The sequence below is a fragment of the Amphiura filiformis genome, chromosome 5, assembly GCF_039555335.1.
Source record: "Amphiura filiformis chromosome 5, Afil_fr2py, whole genome shotgun sequence".
NCBI lineage: Eukaryota > Metazoa > Echinodermata > Ophiuroidea > Amphilepidida > Amphiuridae > Amphiura > Amphiura filiformis.
Window position 1 is genome coordinate 24,499,973 of NC_092632.1, and position 26,736 is coordinate 24,526,708.

Here is a 26,736-nt window from a genome sequence, read left to right on the forward strand (position 1 = left end):
AAAAATGCATTGACATTGTCGGCGAATTTGGCTGACCAGCAAATGTGTTAACTAAGGTTTGCCTGGGTTACCTACATAATTATTAAACTGCCGAATTTGGAACCAATTTTGTTTACGTTGCCAACCACCGATTATTTTCATTTTTAAAGCACAACATGACATTAAATTTTATTCTCATCTTACCTCAGATCTTCTTGAGATGAGTCGCGAGCTACTGTAGGATTGTTATCCATATCTGCGCTCATTTTCTAAGATAAAGCAAAGCTTTCTTTCTGAGACCACACTCCTTCGGTAAAAAATCTCCAGATGATAAATAATATCCCATCATGCAGTCGGCTTAAGTAAACTATATTCATATGCCATCGCTAGCAGCGATGAGCGATTGGTAATTTGAACGTTGAGACAGCGAGCTTTTTCCAACGCAACAAAAATTGCGCTACCTCATTGGCTAAAAACTAATCGCTTATCGCTCAGCGATATAGTATAAATTCAGATTGAAAGGGCGAGCGCCGTTTTCGTTCATTCAGATCAGATCAGGTGAAGTTATTGCCAAGAAATTATGGCTTCTGCCCCAAAAGTCAAACGCAAAAAGAAACTTGACACCTGCCCAAACCCTTTATTTGTCCAATGGTTGACAGAATGGAGAGATGAAGCCGCAGACAAGGGCATAAAAACTCAATATGCTTATGGAAAGGTAAGCTTAAAATTAATGGGGCTTTAAAAATGTACATGTGTTTTCATGACATATACTGGATTAATTCATGGACATACTCTGTACTAAATTTAGCTAAAATGAATGTACTGCGTGCAATGCGTAAAGCTGAATTTATACTCAATCGCCGAGCGATTGCGATTAAACGCTTCTCGCTAGTGTTCTTAATTAACCGGTTAATTATAAACAGCGGTTAATTAATGGGTAAAGATAGGTTAATTATGGTTGGAAAATATATAAATTTGCTTGGAATTCAATATGCATGTATGCAGACATGCCAATTAGTACGGTATCACCGTATTTTGTACGGTAAAACGTGAAAAATACGGTAGTACGGTCACCCCCAAAAAATACGGAATTCCAGAATTTTGACCAAAATAATAAAATGTTGCGTCTTAAAAAGATAAACATCAGCTGCAAGATTTGACTACCGACTGAATTACTGATATCATTTGACCACTTTCTTGGTCTGTTAAAGTGGTTGCCTACATCGTTTTTCTCTCGACTTTCGATGATGCATGCACATTAAAAAATTATTATTTAATATAGGCCTACAAGATGTTTTTCGAAATAATTTTCTTCTGACTTGCAGATTTTTTTCATGCACATTAATATTTTTTATTAACCACCTAATGCTATGTCTTCTGAAGGTATTTATAGTAAGCATTCCAATTGAATGAACGCAGCTTTCAACAGCTGCACTCGATCCAGCCGCGATCGTATATCGCGTATTTCAAACTACAACGCATAACGCATACGACCTTGGATACAATGCTAACCAATCATGAGTGCGTTGGCACGGTTGGATTCACTTTCGCGTTACTCACGCACAGTCGCACACGCTGGCGTACATCACGCAGTGTACGCACAAATTCGTCACGCTATTAAAAGCTGCGTTCATTCAATTGGAATCTCACTATAGTTAACTATATTTAGCTCTTTTGGTGCAAAAGAATAAGCATACAAGAAGGTTTCCAACCTCCTTTTACTTCCGACTTTCGCACCATGCATGCACATTAAAGAAATAATTAATAGGCCTACAGATGGTTTCCGAAATAATTTTCTTCTGACTTGCAGATTTTTCATGCACATTAATATTTTTATTAACCACCTAATGCTACAATGTATGTCTTCTGAAGGTATTTAGTTAACTATTTAGCTCTATTGGTGCAAAAGAATAAACCTACAAGAAGGTTTCCGACCTCCTTTTACTTCCGACTTTCGCATGATGTACATATGCACATTAAAGAAATATATATAGGCCTACAAGATGGTTTCCGAAATAATTTTCTCCTGACTCACGGATTTTTTATGCATATTAATATTTTTATTAAGCAGTTCAATTCTTCATCCAACTGCTACACATGCTATGTCTTCTGGAGGTATTTTAAATACCTCCAGAAGACATAGCATGTGTAGCAGTGTAACTATTTAGGTCTGCAAGATGCTTTCCGACTTTGTTTTCTAAAATAAAATATTTTTAATATTTTTCTTTAACCATGCATAAACAACTGCTATACCCACCATCTTCTAATTGACATTGGCATTAAACTATTTAATTTTTTTTTGAAAACATGAGCAAAACCCGATGTTAGGCCTACCTAGACTGATACTATAATGATGATGATGATGATTCAGATGATGATGATGATCAATGATTTTCTGAACTTGAAAGTTTTAACAAAGCATGCTTCTAACAACATTAGAAGTAACAAAACACAATGTTTCCAGAAATAATTATATCAATTTGTTTGGTCTACATACTTTATCCATTTTCGTGAGGTCAAAGGTCACATACAAGGTCAAAGGTCGACTGAGGTCACCAAATCTTTTAATAAATAATTTTTAACTTTGCATCACATATATCCAAAAATCAGCTTGATCAGTCATGTAATTTAAGTAAATACGACGACTTTAAGATAGTCGCTTTCCATGTTAAGTACGGTACCGGTATAGCAAAGTAGCACTTTCAATGAGTGATAACTCGTAAAGGAAGCATCTTTCTGGATTGATTTATTACTTTGATGGAATGGTTCTTTGGTATTGCCAAATTTGATTGCAAATTCGTAAGGTGGGCCCCTGGACCCCGGCTGTTACGTGCTCGGTCGCATAAGTGCTCCCTCGCAATTATGTGTTCTACTTTTGGGGTTTCTGGCGTTGGCAGGTATGCAAAAGGTACATTTTTAAAAAATACGGTTTTAGGGTGCAAAATACGGATTTTTGTTCTTCTGAGTACGGAAATCTGGATTTCAAAGTTGGCATGTCTGAATATGCCATCATACTGAAGAACATTGTACAAGCATTTAGCATGGACAGATGAAGTGTGCTTGTCCACCTTTCTAGCTTTAAAACATTCCATTTCAAAATTTTAAAATTAAAAAAATATTTTCATATAAACTTATAACTTAAATGTCAATTCAACTTGTTTTAAAAAAATTACACTCATTGACACATGCACAATGACACTGTAAGTCTGTGACTCACATAAAAATTGTATCCACTTTTTATTTATTGATTGAAACAATCCTGGGCAAAAATGGTATACATTTTTTGTAATCTGGGCTATTTCATTATAAATGACACGTTCACAAAAATGGCTTTTATCATATCTGGTTGATATAATTAGGGTGATAATGCAGTGTTATTAACTTAATTCTAAGTATGCCACAAACTACAAGCTACATGAGCATTTTTACAGAATTCTGTCTATTTTTTTTATAAAAAATTGCCAAAAGGTACATTTTTAACCCAATTTTGGAGTCCCATTTCATTTTGCCCATGTATTCTGAATTAATTCTTTGAAAAATTAGGTACATTCTATGGCAATGTGCTTGTTGCAATGAAAATATGATATGTGTGGAACATCATGCAAGTTGAATGGTGAAAATTGGTGCAAAAATGTTAACATTCCGTAGATTCTTGCAAAATTGGCATTTTGCGTTAAATAAAAAAATGAGTGTCCTCTCCAATTCATGCCTCCATTTTTGTTAACATTAAAGAGGAAATATAAACCCTTACCCTACCTGTATAATCTGTGTTATATTACCAATTGATGGGACAGGGCACTGATTGAGGAATTCATTTATTTTACATACAGTAGACCACTTGTTCTTGATACCACAGTTCAGCGTTAAAATTTGTCCTCTCCAGAACTGAAGTTAATTACTAATTGTTGAAATAAGAAGGATTATATCATAGAATGTGAAATTTGTAGAGGAAGAGTGGTCTTCCTTCTACCAAGGTGGCACATGATTTGGTATTTGTTGCATTTTTGCAAGCCTGTATCCAAGGCATTAGCCAGGATTTGAAAGTAGGGTGTCCAAAGTACAAAAAGTAAAGCGAAGTGAGCGGCGAAGTGAGCGGTTTAACGTGAAGGCCCACCGGCCGGGGTCCAGGGGCGCTTTAGGCCCCCTGGCGGGGGATCAGGGGCAGAGCCCCAAAGCTCCGGGATTTTAGCAATTTGAAGGGCCCAGGAGAGGCTTTTTGGACATAAAAATCCAACTATTTGTATTAAAGCAATTTGCATCAATACCATTCAAAACTTACTTTTCTTGACTTACTAAGGTAGGGACTGGTTCCTGTGAATTCGAGTCCCGCCTGGGTAGCCTAGTACCCGGGCGGAAATTCCATGCCCGGATACCCGAAATTCAAGAAAAAAAAGTTATTTTTTTTTTTGGTTTTGTAGTGTTCCTGGACCTAGACCTAAATGCTAGGATCATTCATGGTTGACCTAAAAAAAAAAAAAAAAATTGCATGATGTTTTGTGTTTTTAATATGAAAATTGATAGTTTGTATTCATGTCATACTATATTAATGATATCAAAATGCATTGAATTTGAATGCATTTTGATATCATTGATAGAGTATGACATGAATACAAACTATCAATTTTCATATTAAAACACAAAACATCATGCAAATTTTTTTTTTTTTAAGGTCAACCATGAGTGATCCTAGCATTTAGGTCTAGGTCCGGGGACACTACAAAACCGGAAAAAATAACAAAAAAAAAAAAAAAAATTTTTTTTTTTTTTTTTTTTTTTTTTTTCGTAGGCCGTCCTAGGCCGTCCATTTTCGTGACAGGGCGTCCAAATGACGGCCGGACGGGTCTCTAGCTAAAGCCTTGCCTGTATCCACGATTCTGTTTGCAATTTAACAAATGTCCTCTCCAGCACAATTATGTCATTTCCATGAATTGGTAAACAAACTAAAAAATAAAAATTTCAAAGAGCCAAACCCACAAGAAATTTTTGCATTTTATTGCAAATTATGCTTACAAACCACTTTAGTGTTCAAATTATTGTCCAGTTGTTGAGAACACATATGATATTATTCTGCATTGAACGGTTAGCTAAAATTGCAATATTCCTAATTTAACCAGAATATTAACCCTGTTTGTAGTGGATTTTAAATGCTGGGGATCTTTTATGCAATAATATTGATGCAATAATATTGATGCAGCTATTTCTAAAGTTAAAGTATGCTTTATTATGTGTTAAAAAATGTGTCCTATCCAGAACAAATGACACAGGAGGGTCTTTTATTTTAGGTTTTCCATGACTAGTACAACAGATTGACGCAGAATACTCACTTATGCATCAGTGTAGCTATTGGGCAGGACAAAATGACTATTTCATGAATTTTTCATGTGAAGATAAAGTTTATCCTTAAAATATGTAGTAATTTTGCACCATTTATCTGGATTAGTATCAATTTACTAATTGTTTTATATTGAAACTGGCATATTTAAGACACTGAAGTGTAAAGGAACATACAACAATTATTACAGACTAAATATGAATAAGTATGAACCCAATGTTGGTTACATATACTCTTTCAAAGTTGTGTATTAAATTGTTTAAAAAAATGTCCCCTCCAGACGGCAGCTATGTTTTACACAGCAACAATTCAATTTAATTTTTTTAATGGTTCCTGAGGGTTTGACGCTCTAATATTTTGAGAATTATTGACACACCATCTGAACTTTGAAATGATAATGAATTTGCATGAAATAAATGAGTTTGAATTTTGACCCCTTTTGGGACTCAATGTTGTCATTTATAATGAAATAGCCCATCTGCTCACTCTGCTGTGGATTTTTGGGTACCCCCAGTACTTGTAGAAGTTGTACAACGGGTGGTGGTGGGGGGGGGGGGGGAGTTCAGCCTGGTTGAAGGTATACGGGGATATGACACGGTTTTGTGTACCTTTTCAGCAATTTTGGTATATCTATGGGTAAGGACAGGGAAAATGTGCTATGCATAAAAAGCGCAGAAATTTGCACATTTTGGGTCATATCAATTTTCACAAAATAACCATTTTTCAAGTACCGTACTCATTTTCCAAAAAGTTGAAGTTTTAATGATCTGCAACACAATTTCATGTCGAAAAAATATAGAAAATATGCCGTCGCAAAAAATGCAAGAAATTAAAGAAGAAAAAAAAGTAAATTAAAAAAAAATATATTTTTAAATATATTGCAAACTTTTTTGGGAGAAAATTCAAGCACAAATTATGCATTTTTGAAAACTGGCGCGCGCATTGGAAATGATTGGTTGATGCATTCATGTGTCAAGCGACATCGTTTTTGCCTCGGCAGTTTGTATCGATTGATCGGCTTGACGCTCTGAAAATGGAAGTAAACGTTGATAATTTGTATTCATGTCATACTCTAAATCTAATGATGCATTCAAAATGCATTCAAATTCAATGCATTTTGATATCATTACTTTAAGGGGGTACTACACCCCTGCCCAATTTTGTGCCTATTTTTGCATTTTTCTCACAAATTATAGAGCATTGGTGACAAGCAGTGGCCGATTTACAAATTTTTTCCTACCTGCACTGGTGCATGTAGCCCAAAATTTCTACATGCACAGCAAAAAGTGTGCATGCACCAAAATTAAAGCAAACATAAAATCACATTGTTGTCTGAATCACGATCATTGTCAGTTAAGCTTGTAATAATATTCCCGGCTCCACTGTCATTGTCATTTTTATGCCGATCACTCGCCGATTTCTTAGCCAAAACACTGGATGCTGTGGCTTCATCTGTTCTAGAACTAGTCGCCGACGAGGTGCACGATTTCCAGAATGATGCAAGTGTTTTTTGTGTTTTTTCCTTTTTTGCTGGACATTATTATGATTATTTTCCATATATACGTAGACAAATATTTCCCACGGTTTAACTTCCGGTTCTTTTTTTCAATGAAATGAAAATGACAGCTTCTACATGTGCGAGGGTATCGAATTGGTGGATGACGCCACATTACGCTAGCCCCTCTAAGGGAAGTCATAGTCTCGGACCAGACTGTATGTGGCTATCTCGAATGTTCGTTAGGACCGACAAGTATCAGACCAACGCAAACTGGCTGTGTAGGAGACTAGGGAAGTCAATGAAAAAAAGTGACAGTTCTCACGTGATAGGGGTATCGGGAATTGTCAATTGCGCGATTTGCGCCAGCCCTTCTAATGAAGTCAGGATGTTGCGCTAAAAATAGATTGGGTTTTTCCAAATCGGACTGACTGCTTGTTTACTTTTGTATATATTGCCTTGTCATATCGCTAGCGCTAAAATCGTACATGCACGCGTGCAGGCAGGTAGTGAAAAGCTGCATGCACAGAGGGAATGTTACATGCACTGGTGCAGGTATGCAGGTGGTAAATCGAACACTGGTGACAAGTAAGATATATGTATATTATACATGTAGGGGCAAGGACTACAACTGCTACACTGGAAATTTTATTTCAGCACAGACAGCAGTTGTGGAGTTAAGTCAAAAATGAGGGAAAACCAATATTTGATCAATAAATCAATAACTACTTGCCTTGAGTTGCTGAATTTTCAGTGCAGTAGTTGTAGTCCTTGTCCCTGTAATATACATATCTTACTTGTCACCAATGTGCTATAATTTTTGAGAAAAACGCAAAAATAAGCAAACTAGAGCGGTTACCGCACCATAGCTGAACCATGGGCTTTGGCAGTATATTGTGGTACATGGATCACCCTCAATGACCTTTAATGAATTTTAAAATATTTAAACATGTTTAGAATGTCATAAGGATCATTGCATTTAAATATCAGTTCAATTGGAGCATTTTTGGAAACTTCACCTTTGACCCCTTTATGACCCCTTAATGACCTTAAATGAATATTAAATTATTTTAAACATGTTTAGAATGTCATAAGGATCTTTGCATTTAAATTTCAGCTCAATTGGAGCATTTTTGAAAACTTGACCTATGACCCCTGAATGACCTTTAATGAATTTTATAACATTGTAAACATGTTTAGAATGTCATAAGGATCATTGCATTTAAATTTCAGCTTAATTGGACCATTTTGAAAACTTGACCTTTGACCCCTTTATTGACCCCTTAATGACCTTAACTGAATTTTAAAATATTTTAAACATGTTTAGAATGTCATAAGGATCATTGCATATAAATTTCAGCTCAATTGGAGCATTTCGGTTAAAATGACCTTTTTTGACCCCTGTGATCCCTTGGATGACCTCAGATGTTAGGAAATATTTTTATTACATTCTTTACTCCTTCCTCTTTCATTTGACACCACTTGGGGGTTCATACCTTCGTGGCATTTAAAGATATGTCCATTTCAGACCAAATGGTTGGTAAGGAAGTAAGTAAGTAAGCAAGTAAGTAACATACACTAATATAGGCTGATACCATTTCATGGTTCAGCAAAAATTGGCTGGGGTGTAGTACCCCCTTAATAGAGTATGACATGAAAACAAAGTATCAATTTTCATATTAAAAACACAAAACATCGTGCAAATTTTGTTTGTTTGTTTTGTTAGGTCAACCAGGGACACTACAAAACCGAAATTTCAGGTACTCGGTTACCCGCCCGAAAAATGCGCCGGGTACCAGGGCACGAAATTACCCGAGAAATGGCAAAACTGCTCCCCAAAAAAATTATTCTGCGAATATATCACGCTTTACAGTACCGGTAACATTTTTTTCCCATGCCTATAAAAATGGTTTCTTTGTTACAGGCATTACGCTCATTGAAATGCTATCCGCTACCACTTAAATCAGGGAAAGAAGCCAAAATTCTAGACAACTTTGGTGACAAAATATGCAAGATGTTGGACAAAAAGCTAGAGAATTATATAGCTGAACATGGTAAGTTGAATTTAAAAATATTATGACATGCTTGAAGTATATTATGACCCATACTGCATGCAAATTTATTTTTTTGATTTTGAGTGTACATGTGGTTATACGTGTCGTGTATACTGTACACATACAATTATTTAGCCTAATTCACAGAGAATTTTTCTTGAGGGTACATAGTACAAATGTGCTGAAATATCAATTAGATCTGAGCATGTTTCACCTACATGTAGGCAATTAAGATTTTCCTTCCTTATTCATTTGATATTTCTTAAAAATTATATAAATTGGTATTAGGAACAACCAGGGGGCGGGCTCCATATACCTTGCGGTCTGCACTGGTAAGTGCCGTCTTCAACTGACTTAAGACCCTCTTTGTCAAGCTCTTCTTCTATTCTGGAGACTCCCCATCAATTTCTTTTTCCATTCCAGAGCCTCCCTATTTCAAGTGCCTTTTAAGCTAAATTTTTCTCTAAATCTCAGACATCTTTGCCAAAAGTGGCACAAGGCTCTATTTTATTTCCAGATGCCTCATCTTTTTAAATATTTTCTCAAACTGAGCTGCATTTTTGAATTCGGAGCAGCACTTGCCTTCCAAAAAATTTCGGAAGTCCGATGTTTTTCTCTCCATGAAGTTGATACATTATGTGAACAATGCAAATTTTATGTGAAAAGCTACTACTGTACTGTACAATAAACATTTTAATGTATAACTGTACTTTTTTGGCGTCCAAATGTTGTTCTTGTCATGAACTGATTCATGACCCTTCTTCGCTCAATCAATTATGCATGACTAATGACTTCACTCATACGTACGATCGATGTAAAGAATTAACTACAACACATCGTAACACGTCATGGAAAAAATCCGACATTTGCATATCACGGAAGGGCTTCCGGGGAGGATATTGTGCACATTGCGCTGGTCTGGACTCACGTAAACAGGCGCTGCCTGCATCAAATGGAATTTTATCTTGCACAGGTTTGGCGATTTTTCTTGGAATTATGATTGTTTTAACATTCAATAAAAATATACTGTAAGCTGAAACAAGCCCACGCTTTTTATTTTATTCCCACGCTTTATACCATTCCACGCTTTTTACCCAAAAGTTTAAACCTCCACGCTTTTACCAATTTTCAGAATTTCGAACCGGCACGCATTAAAAAGCGTGGACTGCCGAGTATGATTCTGCATCGAAACTGGTGCATACTCCTGTACCCATTGTGCTTGCTGAACCATGAAATGGTATCAGCCTATAAGAGTGTATGTTACTAGCTTACTTACTAGCTTACTAGCTTACTAACTAACCATTTGGTCTGAAATGGACATATCTCTAAATGTTGACGAAGGTATGACCCCATGAGTGGTATCATAAGAAAGAGGAAAACATAAAGAATGTGATAAAAATATTTCCAAACGTCGGAGGTCATCCAGGGGTCACAGGGGTCAAAAAAGGTCATTTTAACTGAAAATGCTCCGATTGAGCTTAAATTTAAATGCAATGATCCTTGTGACATTCTAAACATGTTTAAAACATTTAAAAATTTATTAAAGGTCATTAAGGGGGTCATAAAGGGGTCAAAGGTCAAGGTTTTCAAAGTGCTCCAATTGAGCTGCAATTTTAATGCAATGATCCTTATGACATTCTAAACATTAAAAAAATATTTTAAGATTCATTTAAGGTCCTTAAGAGGTCATAAAGGGGTCAAAGGTCACGTTTTTCAAAAATACTCCGATTGAGCTGAAATTTAAACGCAATGATCCGTATGACATTCTAAACATGTTGAAAATATTTTAAAATTCATTTAAGGTCATTAAAGGGCAATAAAGGGGTCAAAGGTCATGTTTTCAAAATGCTTCAATTGAGCTGGAATTTAAATGCAATGATCCTTATGACATTCTTAACATGTTTTAAATATTTTAAAATTCATTAAGGGGTCATACAGAGGTCAAAAGTCAAGTTTTCAAAATGCCAGCTTCTCACGATCAAGGTAGGCCTATATTAAAACGGCAATTAATGAAACAGTCTGATTAAAATTAATACTAGGCCTATCCTGCACAGTATTGCTGCTTGATCAGATCGTCACAGTCATCCGCCTAACTTACGGTACCTCGTGCCCTTGCAAAGGGCACAGTTCCTCTAGTTCATTTTATATTCTTTACTTCTCCTCTTTCATTACCACCGCTCGGGCTGTCATACCTCCGGGTGACAGTGGTATAGGCCTACCACAATATACTGCCGAAGCCACATGGTTCAGCTATGGTGCGGTTATCGCTCTAGTTAGAATGTATGCAATGATGAAGCAAATACAACGCAATATATTTGGAGTCAGTCAGTGCTATCAATTTTTACAACAGGTCTACTTTTCCTTTTTATCATGTTTATCAAGTTTTGCATATTATTATATGAACTTTTAGGTGTTATGTACCTTGACTCGTCAATACACTATAATTTGATGGGGAAGCCCAAACAATAATAATTATTGTAACTTTAGTGTTTCCAATCTTTACATTATAATATTACAGATTAAACTGATTGATTTATCAAATCAGGCCAAGATCTAATTTTTCTAGAGTCCTAGCCCATGTACTTAAATTTAGGACCACTCTGTCATAGCATTTAGCGAATCAGACACTGCTCATGATGGAATTACCGTATTGGTCCGAGTATAGTCCCACCCGTTTTTTATGTGAAAAATTTTCACAATTGGGGGTGGGATTATACTCAATTTAAAAAAAAACAAAAAAAAAAAACATTTTTAAAGTTTATTTTTTCCGGTTTTGAGTGTCCCTGGACCTAGACCTAGATGCTAGGATCATTCATGGTTCACCTAAAAAAATTTAAAAAATTTCAAGATATTTTGTATTTTTAATATGAAAATTGATACTTTGTTTTCATGTCATACTCTATTAATGATTTCAAAATGCATTCAAATTCAATGCATTTTGAAATCATTAATAGAGTATTTTTGTTACAATTTCTGAAATTTTTCGAAAAATGGGGGGTGGGATTATACTCGAACGTGGGACTATACTCGGACGAATACGGTAAGTCAGGGCATCTTGTAAAATTTGGGTTTTAATTAAAAAAAAAAAGGAATAAAAAACTTTAACATTCGTAAGCCAAATAATTTTGACCTAAGTTTTCATACATATTTTTTTGCACCAGGTGAACTTCCAGATCCTATGGCTTCATTTTATGGGGAAAATGATCCACCCCTTCCAAGCCTTGGTGGTCTGCCAAATATAATAGATGATGGAATGCCTACCATCCCACCCCCGCCACCTCAAGATGAAACAGTGAAAGAGAAACCGGTTAGTATTGTGTGGGTGTTGCCAGGGTTTTCTTTTTAGCATTTCGCTGAAGGGGTATTTTATTCAGTTTTTTGTATGTCAACACATTACAAGGGGCTAATTTTTTATTCTAGGGGTGTGTGTCTCAATTTCAATAAATTTTTGTTTTTGACAGTTCGCTCAAGAATCTAAAAAGTGTGTGTGTGTGTGGGGGGGGGGGGGTTGTAGACCAGAAAACTTCATTAATATTTAATATTTGTTGACATTTAATGATAATGCTTATTTACATTCAACTAATGTTAATTAATGCAAAACTCTGTAAATTTTATGTTTTGTAGGACTAATCATTTCGTGTTATGTAATTTTTTTCTTAGCACTTGGGGCTCTTGCATTTTCTATTAGTAGTAGTGTAATTTATTATTATTGAATATAACATTACTTTTTCGACACATATCACCATTCAGATCAATTCCAGGGGTAAAAACTTAACATCCAACACTCTGTCAATGCTATTCGCTTCACAGAAACGTAAGGCAGCAAAGCGCACACCAAGAGAATATGTGCCTGTGTACAGATCAGGACCCTATGCAATTATTCTGACTCTCTATAGGAATCATATTGTAAGTATTTTTTGAAATTATTATTATGATTAGTCATGGATTGGTCTTTAAAATGATGTGAAGAGCTGGAGAATGTTCTGCCAGTGTCCTCAAGAAGAGCTTTAAAAGTGCAATTTGGCTCAAATTTGCCCAGAATAGACATATATTTTTCGTGGTTTTTTTGCAAGTCCATGGACATGCACCTGTTATGTCAGATCAGTCTCCAACAGGACATGATTTCTTTTCCCAAGCAGGTTGAGAAATATTTGCAGAAGAGCTACAGTTAAACCTGCATATCAGCAGAGTCCTTGATATAATCACAGTTTATTACACAGCTGTGACGTCAGTCACGGCTGTGTCTTTTTTCTTACAGGTTCTTTCTTCTTCTTCTTTCTTCTGTCAATTTTACATTTGCTCTAGCACTCACATGCTTACATCGATTTTGACCTAACTTAATCACAATAATCATTGACCGTGCCCCTACATGTTACATGAAACTCATGGGGTCAAAGGTCACATAGGGGTCAAAAATGTGATTTCAACTAAAAATGCATCTTCTCCCACAACTTACGTAGGACAGCGACGCCACTAGCACACATGCATTGATATTACCCAGTGTCCAGTGTTCGAATTTAGGAAAAATGAATGGTTGTCCAACCAGATTACAATTTCTGGTTGTCCGTCTAAGTTTTTGGTTGTCCGTAGGCCTACAAATTTGACTTTTGGCTAGATTTATGGTTGTCCGGCGGACAACCGAATCAGTATTTTTGGTTGTCCGGCGACTTTTTTAGTTGTCTCGTGCAACCGGACAACCAAAATTTCTTTAACGCTGCCAGTGTCTATGTGGTGTACACAGATTTGGGGTCAAAGGTCATTAAGGGGTCACTTCCGGTATAAAACGAAATACCTTCAAAAATATTTATTAGCTAAACAAAACAGGCCAGTAACGGTATGTTCACATATGAGTTGCAGTAACCCAGTGTATATGTGATATTTTTTTATATGGAGTCGAAGGTCATTAAGGGGTCACTTCCGGTATAAAAACGAAATAACTTTAAAATGCATCTTCTCCCACAAATTACGTATGACAGTGACGCCACTCGCACATATGTATTGTAATTACCTAGTGTCTATGGGGTGTACACAGATTTGGGGTCAAAGGTCATTAAGGGGTCACTTCAGGTATAAAACGAAATATCTTCAAAAAATTTTATTATCTAAGAAAAACATAGAACAGTTACGGTATATGCACACATAACTTGTGGTTGCCCAGTGTATATGTGGTATTTTTTAATTTGGGGTCAAAGGTCATTAAGGGGTCACTTCCGGTATAAAAAGATATACTTATAAAATGCATCTTCTTCCACAAATTACGTAGGACAGTGACGCCACTTGCACACATGCATTGATGTTACCCAGTGTGTATGGGGTGTACACAGATTTGGTGTCAAAGGTCATTAAAGGGTCACATCCGGTATAGAACGAAATACCTTCAAAAAATTTTATTAGCTAAGAAAAACAAAGGACAGTAACGGTATGTTCATATGAATTGTGGTTACCCAATGTATATGTGGTAATTTTATTTTGGGTCAAAGGTCATTAAGGGGTCACTTCCGGTCTGAGACGAAAAACCTTCAAAGTGCCCCTTCTGCCACAAATAACATGGCGTAGTGATGTCACGTGCAAATGTGCATTGACATTAGCCAATGTCTATGGGGTTTTCATATATTTTGGGGTCAAAGGTCATTAAGGGGTCACAACACGGCTGTGTTCGTGGTCTTAGACCACAGCTAAGTCTAGTCATTTTTTTGTTCATGTGAAATGGAATCTCTGACATTGTATTTCAATGTAGAAACCTGGCAGCAGAGGTTACATGACCAAAGTTGAACTACAGAGGGAGGCTCAGCCACTGAGTGAGAAGTCATTTACCCTGGTAAGTACAAAGAGATTTGTGTATAGTATTTGGCAAGGTCCTTTAGCAGTGTCTGACTGCTCTACCTGATTATCTTGGAAAAAAGAACAAGGTCACACGATGCTACGTGATCGGCGGATGAAGTGCAGGTGTGATGATGACATGATTCAATAATTCCACTTGAACTGTATTTACATCTAAACAACACCAAATCGGCAGACTGCTGAAAAATCTTACCGAAAACTATAATACTCTCAATATGGTTCATTTTAAAAAGACCTGTGATCAATTTGATCACACATAAAGGTGTGTGTGTTATTAAGTAAAACATCAGAGATGTTACTTTTCAGGACATTGCCAGAAATTTAGATTTTGGCATAATAAGCACTTGGGAGTGCCAGAAACCAAGGACCAGATAAAATTTTCAGGATATATGGATATGTTGCGTCTCTGTAAAATAGGGCTACTCTTATAGTATAATCTGGTAAAGCAAAATGTGAACTATGTTGGGATACTTGCATTTGAATAACAGACTTTCAACAGGCAAGAGTTATGCTTTCACTGTTTTATTAGCCTACTAGTATTTGCAGCATAAATTTGCTACTCAAATTGCACATGTTCTTCCTCAGAATGCCCAAAGCTAATAACATAATTCTTTCATTTTTTTCAGCCTGAACCTGGCTCCCATTACACCGCATGGTCATCAATGGGTAATCTTATTTCAAAGAATTACATCACAAAGGAGGGCAGTCCAGCAAAGTAAGTTTATGTCCAGGTTAACTATAAATGAAAACCATAACACTGATTAGATCACTCTGTATATGATGGACATATAGGACAGGAAATCCATCATATTGTATTCTAAAAAAGGTAAAGGAGACGATCCTGTATAAACAGTGATTGGAGTGCCCATCTCTCTTTCGTCAGTGATTGGGCCAGACTCATCCATGTAATGTTGCTATAGGGGATCGCTACACCTCCTCCACAGCAAGTCTTGTTACCTTCCCAGCATCGAACCAATAACATTATGATTCTGTTACATCGCTATTCATTCAGCAAAGGCCTGAAATAAAACAATAATATGCTTCTAAAAGGTTTGTATGTATAGCACCTATATTGTAGTGGTAGAAATTTGGTAACTGTTATTTACAAAAAATGGTATACTATCAAAACTTTGATTTTAATATCTGTGTTTCAAAAAACAGTTGCATTTTAGATGTCATGTGATATTAGCAGTTGTAATGTGATAATAAAACTGACTCTTTTCCATCTAAGTTGTCTTTTACATGGGGAATTTAAAATTGGCAAACCATTTGAGATCTGACAAGGCTAGAGCAACTGTGCCTTTTCCTCACCCTAGTCGAAAATGTATTAAATGCATATTAAAATGTTTTGAGTATATTTATCTACAGATACATCATCACTGAAGCTGGTTGTGAATTGGCTCATAAGCTTGAGACAGTGGAAGCACAGAACCAACTTAACCAGTCAACATCCCCACCACATATTAATGGTAGAACTACTGCCATTGGTGGATCATCTGGATCGGACAGTGATACATACACCAGACCTAGCCAATCATCAAACAGGTATTTGAAAGCTTTAGTGATGTGTTTGAGCTATACGCAATATACATTAGTATATGGCCAAAAAACAATTTTTTTTCATATGACCAATGTTAATTGCCTACAGGCCTATAGAGGCCTATAAAATTCCCACTGGAGGGCAAGCAAACAATTTTTTTTGGCCTAGTTAAACATTGTTTGCTTTTCCTCAACAAACCAAAAACAAGGACTAAAGTTTTTAGTGTGCACAAGCTACAGACTCTATAATTTTTTGAAATTTCTTTTTTTTTTTGGCAGAATGTTGACATTCTAGATAATAATTTTATTGTACCTGATAATTAATGTGAGTGTGTGTTGCTTTATTCTAATAAAACTATTTACTAATGACATGGAACATTGTATTTCAGGGTTCCTCCGCTGCCTAGCATTTCTATTGCTCCCGATTCTAGACCTACAGCTCCCCATACTATATCCAAACCTCCTGACAGACTGGAATACTGGTACATAGATGATAGGGGACATGAGGTACATTCCAAGGATGCTGCAGCTGTTTTAATTGATGGTAAGAAATAACACTAACTATGTTGGCTTCCATTTTGTGTACAGGGTGGGTAACGGAAATCCCCATTTACTTAAATTGGCACCTCATCTACAAATTCAAACAAAAAAGGTTTGACACTAAAATTGAGAATATTGTCGTGTTGCCAAGTGAACCAACCTTGTTCAATCATGGAAAGTTTTGCATTTGTTAAGCATGGGATGGTGTGTGTCACACAGTTCCTACAAGTTGCTTTTTCACCCCATCATTTTACTGTATAGTACTTCTGCCTAATACAATCAATAAATAATAATATTAGTGATGTTAGCTGGGTATGATGAATTAGCTTTGTCTTCATGTGACAAAAAACACTATTTATATTGTCCATTTCTGTTCACAGATGTGTTGTCAATAGGTTTCTTAATCAAATGTCAGCGTCAAGCATTGGTGCAGTCCGTGCTGAGATACAAACTGGATACTTCCAAGTCTACTAGCAATGGTCAGGTCTATGCATACATTCACAATGATGATGCTGAAGAATTTTGTCCAGTGCCTACCAAACCACAAGGTAACTAAAATAAACTTCCCTTATTCTTTAGAGTTCCGGGTACAAGATGATGATCATCAAGCGGGTAGAAGATCCAATGTTCAATCTACATGCTTGATGACCAATTGCTCAACCAGAGGGATACATAAATAATTTCCCTTTGAATATTGACCCAGGGTAAAGAAGAAATAAACAAACAAAACATCTTGTTTTCATGGTTGTTGATTATTCAATCAGTGTGATAACTGTGATTGTTGATAAGTTCTACTTTCATGATCGTGTACGTTTAATGCCCGGCTCATAACTGTATCTATGGTTGACACTACACAACGCTCCTCACTGGAACCAAGTGTGTAAGAATTGCTGTGCACAAGAGATGTTTTAATCTTGTCTAAGGTTGCTTCAAAGTTTTATAGCTTCTTGGACTTTTGAGGTGGTTAGTTTATTCCAATCTAGTAATGATCTTGGAAAATAAGAGTGCTTATAGCAGTCTTTGTTACAAGTTTTTTTGTTGTAAGAAGCGGTATGATTGTGCTGTGATTGATGTGGGTTTGGCTGTAGCAAGCTTTTGACCTGCAGAGCCTGGAGGCCCTATTTTGCTTTGTGTAGAATCACTTGTGTTCTCAATTCTTCTGTGCTACATTGCACCTCCATATTGTTATACTGTGCACTCTCCTAACAATTCAGGAATTTAGTTTATAGTCAATTTTAGAAATGTTCATAGTTCCATTGCTAGTTGGTGATCATGATCACGATGGTGTACACACTAAACATGGGCTGGTATGGTACATTAAAATGATTATTTCATCAGGTATACACACATCTTGCTTCATGCACAGTTATTACTGTGAAACACTATGAATTTGTGGCTCCTCTATAGAATTAATCTGAAGGAGACAAACTTGTATGTGACTTTTTATATTGCTTGTGAAAAGGGAAAGGGGGAAATAGTACCTCCAATATTCCAATGAAAATGGCATTAAGGATCAGTGGTAATGTTCGATCCTAATCAATAGACTACTAAAATAAACCCATTGAAATGCATTCTAGTAAAACATTCAAAAAGTGACATTTGTGGCAATTTTTGCAGTTCAAGCAAATGCTGTTAGCACCTCTACAAGGCCATTGTGTTGTTTTCAACAAGGCTTTGGGGCAAGAGGAATGTTATTTGGGATGGTACATAGAACCAGTGAGATACCATGTTGGGTAGAGCTGCAATTTGTTGGAGTTGAAGGTGTGCACAAGCTACAGGGTGGCAGCATGCACAACCTAGGTGACAGTGCCACACTCCGACTACTTTGGTAGTTCATATTTTTTTAAGTCCATCTGCTGCCAAACTTTGACACTGAGGCTGCATGCCCATAATACACAAATATAAATTCATACACTCCTAGATAGTGAGAATCAATCAGAGCACACGTTAGTAAATTACTTGCTGTGCATAAATATTGTATAATTGCATGGGCGCGCACTCCACGTAGTACACGCAGTGCTTTTGGACGCGTCCATTTTTCTTGTGGGTGGATGCATTTATATTTGCTTGCATTTTCCAACATTTTTAGTGACAATTTTGTTATAAAAAAAATTCGAAAATAACGGGATTTTATTCTTGTGTATGAAATAGATTAATAAATGCGTATCACTTGTTGCTCGAGAAATTGTACCAAAATGTTTGCCCAGAATGCGTCTAATGCACTCGCCCCTTCGGGGCTTGTGCATTAGACGCATCAACATCTCAGTACGCGTGCATTCTTTTGTACAATTTCACTCCTAACAAGTGATACGCATTTATTGACCTATAATTATGTGGCCTGACTTGGAGACAGAGGCACTGTAGTGTCACCAACCAGTTTATTGGATATCCCTTGCTCTGTAGTATTTCAAGGGTAGTGCCTTTACTGATGCTAATGTAAAGAGCAAAAGTGTCACATCTTGTTAGCATTTTAAATGCCAATTAAGTCATTCATGATATCTTTGTATCTGTGTACCGTAGCATTGATATCAATCAAAGTACATCCTTTTAATGGTGGTGATACCATGAGGTAGCCACAAAAGTGATCCAACTAATCCTGCACAATTCCATTTGCTGGCCATGACACCACCCACAGCTCAACCATCAAGAAATGTTGCTTCCACATCTTTGAAGATGATCATGCTTGAGGAATCTACTTTGAGAGTATTCCTCAGATTTGTCTTTGATTTTCCCTCATGCATATGACCATCTGCTTCAGACAGTTATAGCCCTGGTAAGTTGCTAGTTCATGAGCCAAATGATTATCAGTATCAAGGCACTGAGAACTTAACTGAAGAAAGAGCTTTGGCCCTGGCATAGATGATTTCAGTGCCAAAAGGTGATATTCTTGCAAGACAACACAATTGTATTAACCATCTTTGGTATTGTGCAATGGAAACCAGCAGCACAACTCTTCTTATATATATCTCTAGCTGTTGCTTGTTTAGGTGAAGAGCATTGTTGACATTGACAAATGGACAACCCACAAGTTTGCCAGAATCTGTGTTTACCAGTCTGTCGGAGTGTTGGTCAGGATCAAGTGGGTTTATGCAGAGCTAGAATTTTTCTCATAGAATCTGCCTGTCCTTTGTATCTGATTTTATTCTTCCATCCATTTTGTTCCTTGTGATAGGCTTGAATTGAAGGGTTTTTTTTTTTATCATTTCTCATATCATCCAAATCATTTGCTAAGCCATTGTAGGCATGGAAGATGTAGGCCTATTTCTCAAGTGTTTCAAGTTGTAGCATAACTGTAATTTTATACCCTTCAAAGGGCAGTAATTGTCAGGGAGAAAATGTAACTGGCAAAACAATCCAACACAGGGGATAGGGGTTTGGGGCCAGAGTAATAAATATCTTTTGGTTAAGTAAGTCATAAATATTACCATAAATTCACCTTTCTACTAAAAATAAATAAACGTATGGCTGTATTGTTATGCACTTAATTTATAACACAGTTTAATACTTTACCTTTTGCAGCATATAACAGTACCAGTACAAGTTTTCCAAGCAGCTCAAGTTATGCCAGTCGTCCAATCAATCAATCAATCAATCAATCTTTATTTCATTCAAAATACAACAATACAATAACAGCAAAACAACACATTTGAATGAGGAGATGCTCAGAAGGCCAAAAAGGCCTGAACAAGCACCCCCTTAACCTTAGCCTAAGTTTCTTAATTTGTTTAATAAAATACAATTACATACATACAAACACCCCCCATCCCCCACCCTCTTCCATACATTCATGTAGAACGAACTAAGCAGGAAAAAAAAATGATGAATAAAGAACATGCAGAATATAAGTTTAAGACAAATTAGGATTTCATAACATATGCTCACGTATATAAAAGAAAGCTGACATTTTGTGAATATAGTATAAATGCTAAGAGATCAGTTAATTTTAATCGATTTTTTTGTTTTAAAAGGAGAAAAATAAAAATAAGTAAATCAAAACTAAGAGGTATTAAGTGTACATTTCCATAAGGTTTGTTTTAATTTGGGATCTAAAGAGTTTTACTGATGTAGCGTTTTGGCGCATCTGTCGATCGAATGCCATTTTCTTGGTCCGGCGGTTCTTATTGTTTTGTTAGCAAACTCTGTTTTTGTAAGACAGATCTTGTAATCTTCAGCGTTTCTTGTGTGATACCTGAGGTGATTCCTCTGCTCAACGAAATAACTATTGAAGGCCTTTGGTAACAGATTGGTATTATACTTGTACATGAAAGTGCTTAGTTCGAGATCATAACTATCATAAACATTAAGCAAATTGTAATTCTTGAAAATAGGGGCTGAGTGACTTAAAAAGTGACTATTCGATATCATTCTAAGGGCTTTTTTTGAAGTTTGAAAATCTTTTTCCAAATATTTTTGACAAGTATTTCCCCATGCTAAGATACCGTAGTTTATGTAAGGAAGTATTATGTAAGGAAGTATTAAAGTACAATATAGTGAATCCATCATCAAGTACTATCTCCTCATCTTCACCATCAGGCAACACAGCATCTTCATCTCACACATTATCCAGACTTTCGTCTTTTGATGATGATAACACTAAACCATACCGTCCAGCAGCAGCACCTTCCAATGGTAGCTACCCACACACAAATGTCAGAACACAATATAGCGAGGACTCGCAGCATTCAGTGGCCTCTTCAGTTGGAACTATGAATTCGCAAGCTAGCAGCAGTACTTCAAATGTGTTGAAAGAACCACCCAAGCCTATTTATGTAATGAGACCAGGAACTTTTGAAATTGTGTTGTGTGTGGACAATTGTGAAACAAAAGGAGGGTAAGTAAATGGTGATATGCTGCAAACTTATCCTGTGATGTATCATAGAAAAGGTCACGTCACATAGATGTTGCTCATGACCATTTTTCCTACAGTCAGGCATTGGGTCTTTTGTAGTAAGTGTTGAAAAGTTGGTTATCAATTGCTATGAATAGTGACATTTATTGTAAGTTGACTGTTTTTTAAACCCTAGCTGTGTCACCATACTTCCTTTGTAGAATGTTAAGATTTGTTGTTGTTGTTGAGAACTGGATAGTTTAGTTTAGTTTAATACCTTTATTGCACAAAATATCAAAATGCGGTGTGTGGTGCAAAAGGGCAATCCCGAACAGGTACGCAGGCCCACTGGATGGGGTCCCTTATACACACACCAAAATAAAAGAACTAAAATTACACAGTACATAATTATAAGACACATTTTAAAAAACACTATAAAATACATTAAAAATACAATATAATACTAAAATTGAGTTGCCAAATATAGGGTAAAGACATCGCATAATTCAATAAGCATTAGTGAAATTGCACAAATTTAGAGTAAAAAGGTCATACATAACAAATCTGGCATATCTGTTTATATCATCATTTTGTGGTATTTTAAAATTTTATCTTATTTTAACTTTGTATACCAGAAAGGAAAGAAATTAATGCACTAGCCTGTGATTTACAAAAGGGACAAGATTTAGAAGGCATCACAGAATCAACTGATTTTGGTATAATACATTTTCTGGTCATCTTTAAAACAAAGTGATCAGGGTAGAATCATAGTGGGATCACAAAATGCACCTTAAAATCCCTCTGCAATGTATAATAATTTTATTTACTGTGCTAAATGCATTTCTTTATCCCTCATTTGTAGAAGCAACAAACCAACACGTAAAGATCTACTACTTCCAGAACTGCAGAAAAATGGTGTCAACCTAGATGTCCGCAAATTGCAAGTGGGGGATTTCCTTTGGATCGCCAGAGAGAGACGTGTTCCAGTTCCAGGAATGCTACAGATGCCTACAGGCCGAGAATTAGTACTTGATTATGTGGTAGAGAGGAAGAGAATGGATGATTTGTGTGGCAGTATAATGGATGGGAGATTCCATGAGCAAAAGGTAAGTACGATAATATTCAATGTTTAACTTTAATATGTGTAACCTTGGCAGGTTTTAATGTTGTATGTTATTTGATGCACTTGAAAACTGTTGGTTGTTTCTTCAAAGTAGTCTCAAACGATAACATGATTCTGTTTCCATGTAATATTAGAATAGGAGCATAATGTTATCTATTAATGATTGGCCTTGGTTCATATTTTATTTGACAGGTCAATTCTTAAGCATTACCTTGTGAAATGATGACTGATTGGACCTAGATATAAAATAGCATCTTGTTGGTTGAAAAGTAAATTTGTATCCCATTTCGTACAGTATTATTAGGGTATATGCTCTGAGGGGATGGAGGTAACTCAGACAATGTTGGCAAAATGGGAGCACTCATATAGTTTTAAATCATATATGCATATGGTGGGAAATACATATTCACTTGCAGTGTTGAGCAATGGGTCACCAGCTAGCTTCACTGTGACTTCCATGATTTTCATACTTTTTCTAAGACATAAGCTTGATTTCCAAATGTTGACAACCACATACTAGTATTAGCTAGTGTACATGTTTTATTTTTAGTTCCGTATGAAGCAATGTGGTCTTCGTAAACCCATTTATCTTGTGGAAGAGTTTGGCTCCATTGATCATCTGAGTATCCCAGCACCATCTTTGAGACAGGCAGCCATCAATACTCAAGTAAGTGTTAAGGAAACAGGGTAGAGATTATGTTTACTTAATTTGTTTGGTTCATTTAAAATACTATTCTGGATTTAAAAAACAACTTTGCAACCAAATTGGGTGTTGCATTTTATTAAAAAAAAGCACAAGGAAATGCAACATATTGTTCACATTTTAAGGTTTGTGGTTCTTGATATAGGATGGGACGTATAAGGAGTGGCATTTCTATGTTTTATGTTTCCAGAACTGCAGGAACTATAACCTGAGAGCAATATCAGAGCTTCTTTTTTAGTTCTCCAAGAATACAAAACTATCAAATATGAAAAAAGGTTTCTGTTTGAATTTCTGATTCTAGTGACTATTTTTTCTGCTTTTTCTTTAAGAATGCAATTAATCAAAGAGAATCTCATATCACTTGGTACTTGTGTTTGAAAGTTTCTGTCCTTAGAACATTCAAATTATTCTAGAAATTACTACAAATAAATGTGTTATTTGTTTTTCTCTTTTATATAACATCTGTTTAGGTTGTGAATGGTTTCTTTGTAAAGAATACAAGAGATCAGAAAGAATCAGTGGCCTACCTGACTGTCATGACTAGATACCTACAAGCATATTATGCTGTAAGTTAAATACATGAATAATCATATGTGACAAATAAATAATTGAATTCTCGCTCAACTTGATTTTGAAATACAGCTAACTCAAGTGTTCAACTTTTTTAAGTATTTGTACTGGTGCATCAACTCTTTTACCTCATTAACTAGCATGTTGTTATCTATATAATGACAAGAATGGTAGATATATAGAAAATGAACGTATTCACACATGCCCAATGGACCTGTGGATTTTACACAGGTAATTCCTAATGGCAGTTGGTGTTCTTTATTTTTTATTTTTTGAAAAGTAGCTTAATCTGAAACCCCAGTAGCATAGTCTGATCTGTGTTTAAGAACTCTCTATATTTGTTTGTATGTTGCAGAACAAAACTTTAGAAGCCTATCAGAAGGATGACTTGGACACCTTGGGTAAGGCAGACACAAATTTAACTGGTGATGTTCAGCAGTTGATGACTTTCAAAGAGTTCAATGATTGCTCAATTAAAAACAAGGTATGTACAAGCCTATGAAGTTGATGTATCATGTGTAACATACGAGAAACTAGAAATACTGCTCAACAATAAAACCTAGCTTATCTTAAAATGTCGCCACGGAAGGAAACCACCAAGCCGCGCAAAGAAGAAATAATAATATCTAATTGCGCACTTCATTACATATGCCTATCATGCACGTTTAATACTGCGTGTTGTTATGCTTCAACGCTGTGAAGTTATTTTGGAGTTCTTGTTGCAGTTTAGAATTCAGCAAGTAATAAAATCATGCTGTAATCGCATTACATTGTGTATTTTCTGTTCAATATTATGTATTTCACTTTGCATTTGCAGGAGACCACAGTATTTGAGACTTTTGCTAAGCAGTTGTTGCAGTTTGCAGGACTGTCTGCTGAGAAGGCTGTAGCTATAACCAATGTATACAAGACACCAGCAAGGTAGGCCATAACAAACTATTCATTTTAAACAGGAAGCATATAAAGTAAGCTAAAAATTCTTGTGACATCTCATTGCAATGCAATACTGGTTTAATTGACAATGATGTGTTCGTCATTCAAAAGTGAGCTATAATTGGCAGCATACCACATTTAGTAGCATAAGTACAAGAACAGTGTCAGTTGTTGCATAGCAAGATTGTAGCAAAACTTGGCAAAATTGCAACCATTAATTTGTTACTTTCATAATAGAGAAAGAAATAAGCCAAATTTATTCTCTGTTTGCATTTCAGCCTCCTGGATGCCTATGCATCTTGTGCCCTGGAAAAGGACAAGGAAAAGTTACTGGCACGTCTCAAATGTGGAAGCACACAGAGGTAAGAAATGTTGATATTTGTTTGACAAAAGGATAGCAACATAAGAATAGTGGTCACTAGCCTTAATTTTAATCTTAACTCTTAAACTTAACCTTAATCTTCTGGGAATGACTGCACTTATTCTAAAGTATTGCCAAAAAGTATTATTTTACTAAACATTATGTTCTAATTTTGTCAAACAGGTTTAAACAATATTACATATTCTATTTTCTTAGAGCAACATGAATTAGCACAAAGTATTACATAGTGTGACATTTTGTATGTTTTGCCATGTTACACATAATAGACCATGCTCAATGTCCTATGAATATTAGCAAATAGCATTGAGCTAACAGAAAGTTTACGTTCAAACAAATGAAATTTTGATGAAGAAAAATTAAATGTTTTATGCAAACTTTTAAAGAGTTAAAAATAAAATGTGTTGATTGGTTTTTATTTTCAGGAACCTTGGACCAGCATTAAGCAAGCTGGTGTACCAGCTCTACTGTACTGAGGGAGCACTCAAATAGGAATCTACTGAATAATGTGACCGAGTAATTTGTCATCTTGGTATCCTGGTCAGTGAGTTTAATATGAGGACAAGTTATCTCATGCTTGGTTAAAGCAAAACTGTGTAGTTCCATCGTACTTTTTCATTTAATGCTTCGTGCCTTTCCAGAAAACAAAGTCTGTTTTCTTTTGTTTCAATCAATGCATTTAACATGTTTACACACATAGTATTGTATGTCAAATCGTAAATGCCGAAAAAATGCTCACCTAATGGTTCAGTCAGGTGGTTTCAAAGTTACTTACCTGGTGCAAACATTTCTGATTGTAACTTCTTGCCACTTTTTGTGGTGTTTCATTGATAGAAAGTGTGAAAAACTTACACAGGGATTTAGAATTAGAAATCCATGACACTAAATAAATGCCAAGAAATGCTCACCTAATGCCAGGTTGTTTCAACACTACTTGCCTGATGCAAACATTTCTGATTCAAACTTCTTGATGCTTCTCATTATATTTCATTTAGTGTGAAAATCTTATACAAGGATTCAGAATTACAAGTCCATGGATGTAATATTATTTCATAATAAACCATAACCTACACCATTATATGTTCTACAAATTAGGGAGTCAGGCACTTTTCTTTTCAAAAATCTGCCAGTGCTAACTGTAAAGGGAATTCCAAAAGTAGGGGAAGTGTAAATTTAGTCCAACAGCTTGAATTATATAATAGGTATGTAAAGTGATCTCATTTTTTTTTCTTCAAAAATGATCCCATTTTTCAAATTTAAGTTCTTTCTGCAGACAGGTGAAATCAATTTTACCTTAGCATATTTCATAAGGAAGTTATGGCTCTTCAAAGTATGCATTTAGAGAAATGTACAGCCACTGCTACACTCATTTAGAGACGGTGAAATAATAAAACAGTCAAGTTTGTTTTCTCATAAAAAC

General features: G+C 35.8%; 1 protein-coding gene across 1 annotated transcript; it reads left to right on the forward strand.

Annotated features, from left to right (window-relative positions):
• Positions 1 to 401: 401 nt before the first annotated feature.
• On the forward strand, positions 402 to 26,736 carry LOC140152078 (crossover junction endonuclease MUS81-like). Its single transcript, XM_072174377.1, has 18 exons — positions 402 to 694; positions 8,731 to 8,860; positions 12,022 to 12,167; positions 12,671 to 12,766; positions 14,598 to 14,678; positions 15,328 to 15,416; positions 16,070 to 16,246; positions 16,630 to 16,784; positions 17,161 to 17,328; positions 20,300 to 20,350; positions 21,272 to 21,611; positions 22,471 to 22,714; positions 23,282 to 23,398; positions 23,905 to 24,000; positions 24,360 to 24,488; positions 24,822 to 24,925; positions 25,216 to 25,299; positions 25,742 to 26,736. Exons 1-18 carry the CDS (start codon positions 560 to 562, stop codon positions 25,806 to 25,808), a joined length of 2,409 nt encoding a protein of 802 aa, XP_072030478.1. The 5' UTR covers positions 402 to 559; the 3' UTR covers positions 25,809 to 26,736.

Excerpts from the sequence above, each read along its gene's own strand:
- LOC140152078 (XM_072174377.1), top strand. The coding sequence starts at position 560 with ATGGCTTCTGCCCCAAAAGTCAAACGCAAAAAGAAACTTGACACCTGC. Across the intron at positions 16,785-17,160 it reads TGCAGCTGTTTTAATTGATG|ATGTGTTGTCAATAGGTTTC; the intron begins GTAAGAAATAAC and ends TTCTGTTCACAG. Across the intron at positions 25,300-25,741 it reads AAATGTGGAAGCACACAGAG|GAACCTTGGACCAGCATTAA; the intron begins GTAAGAAATGTT and ends TTTTATTTTCAG.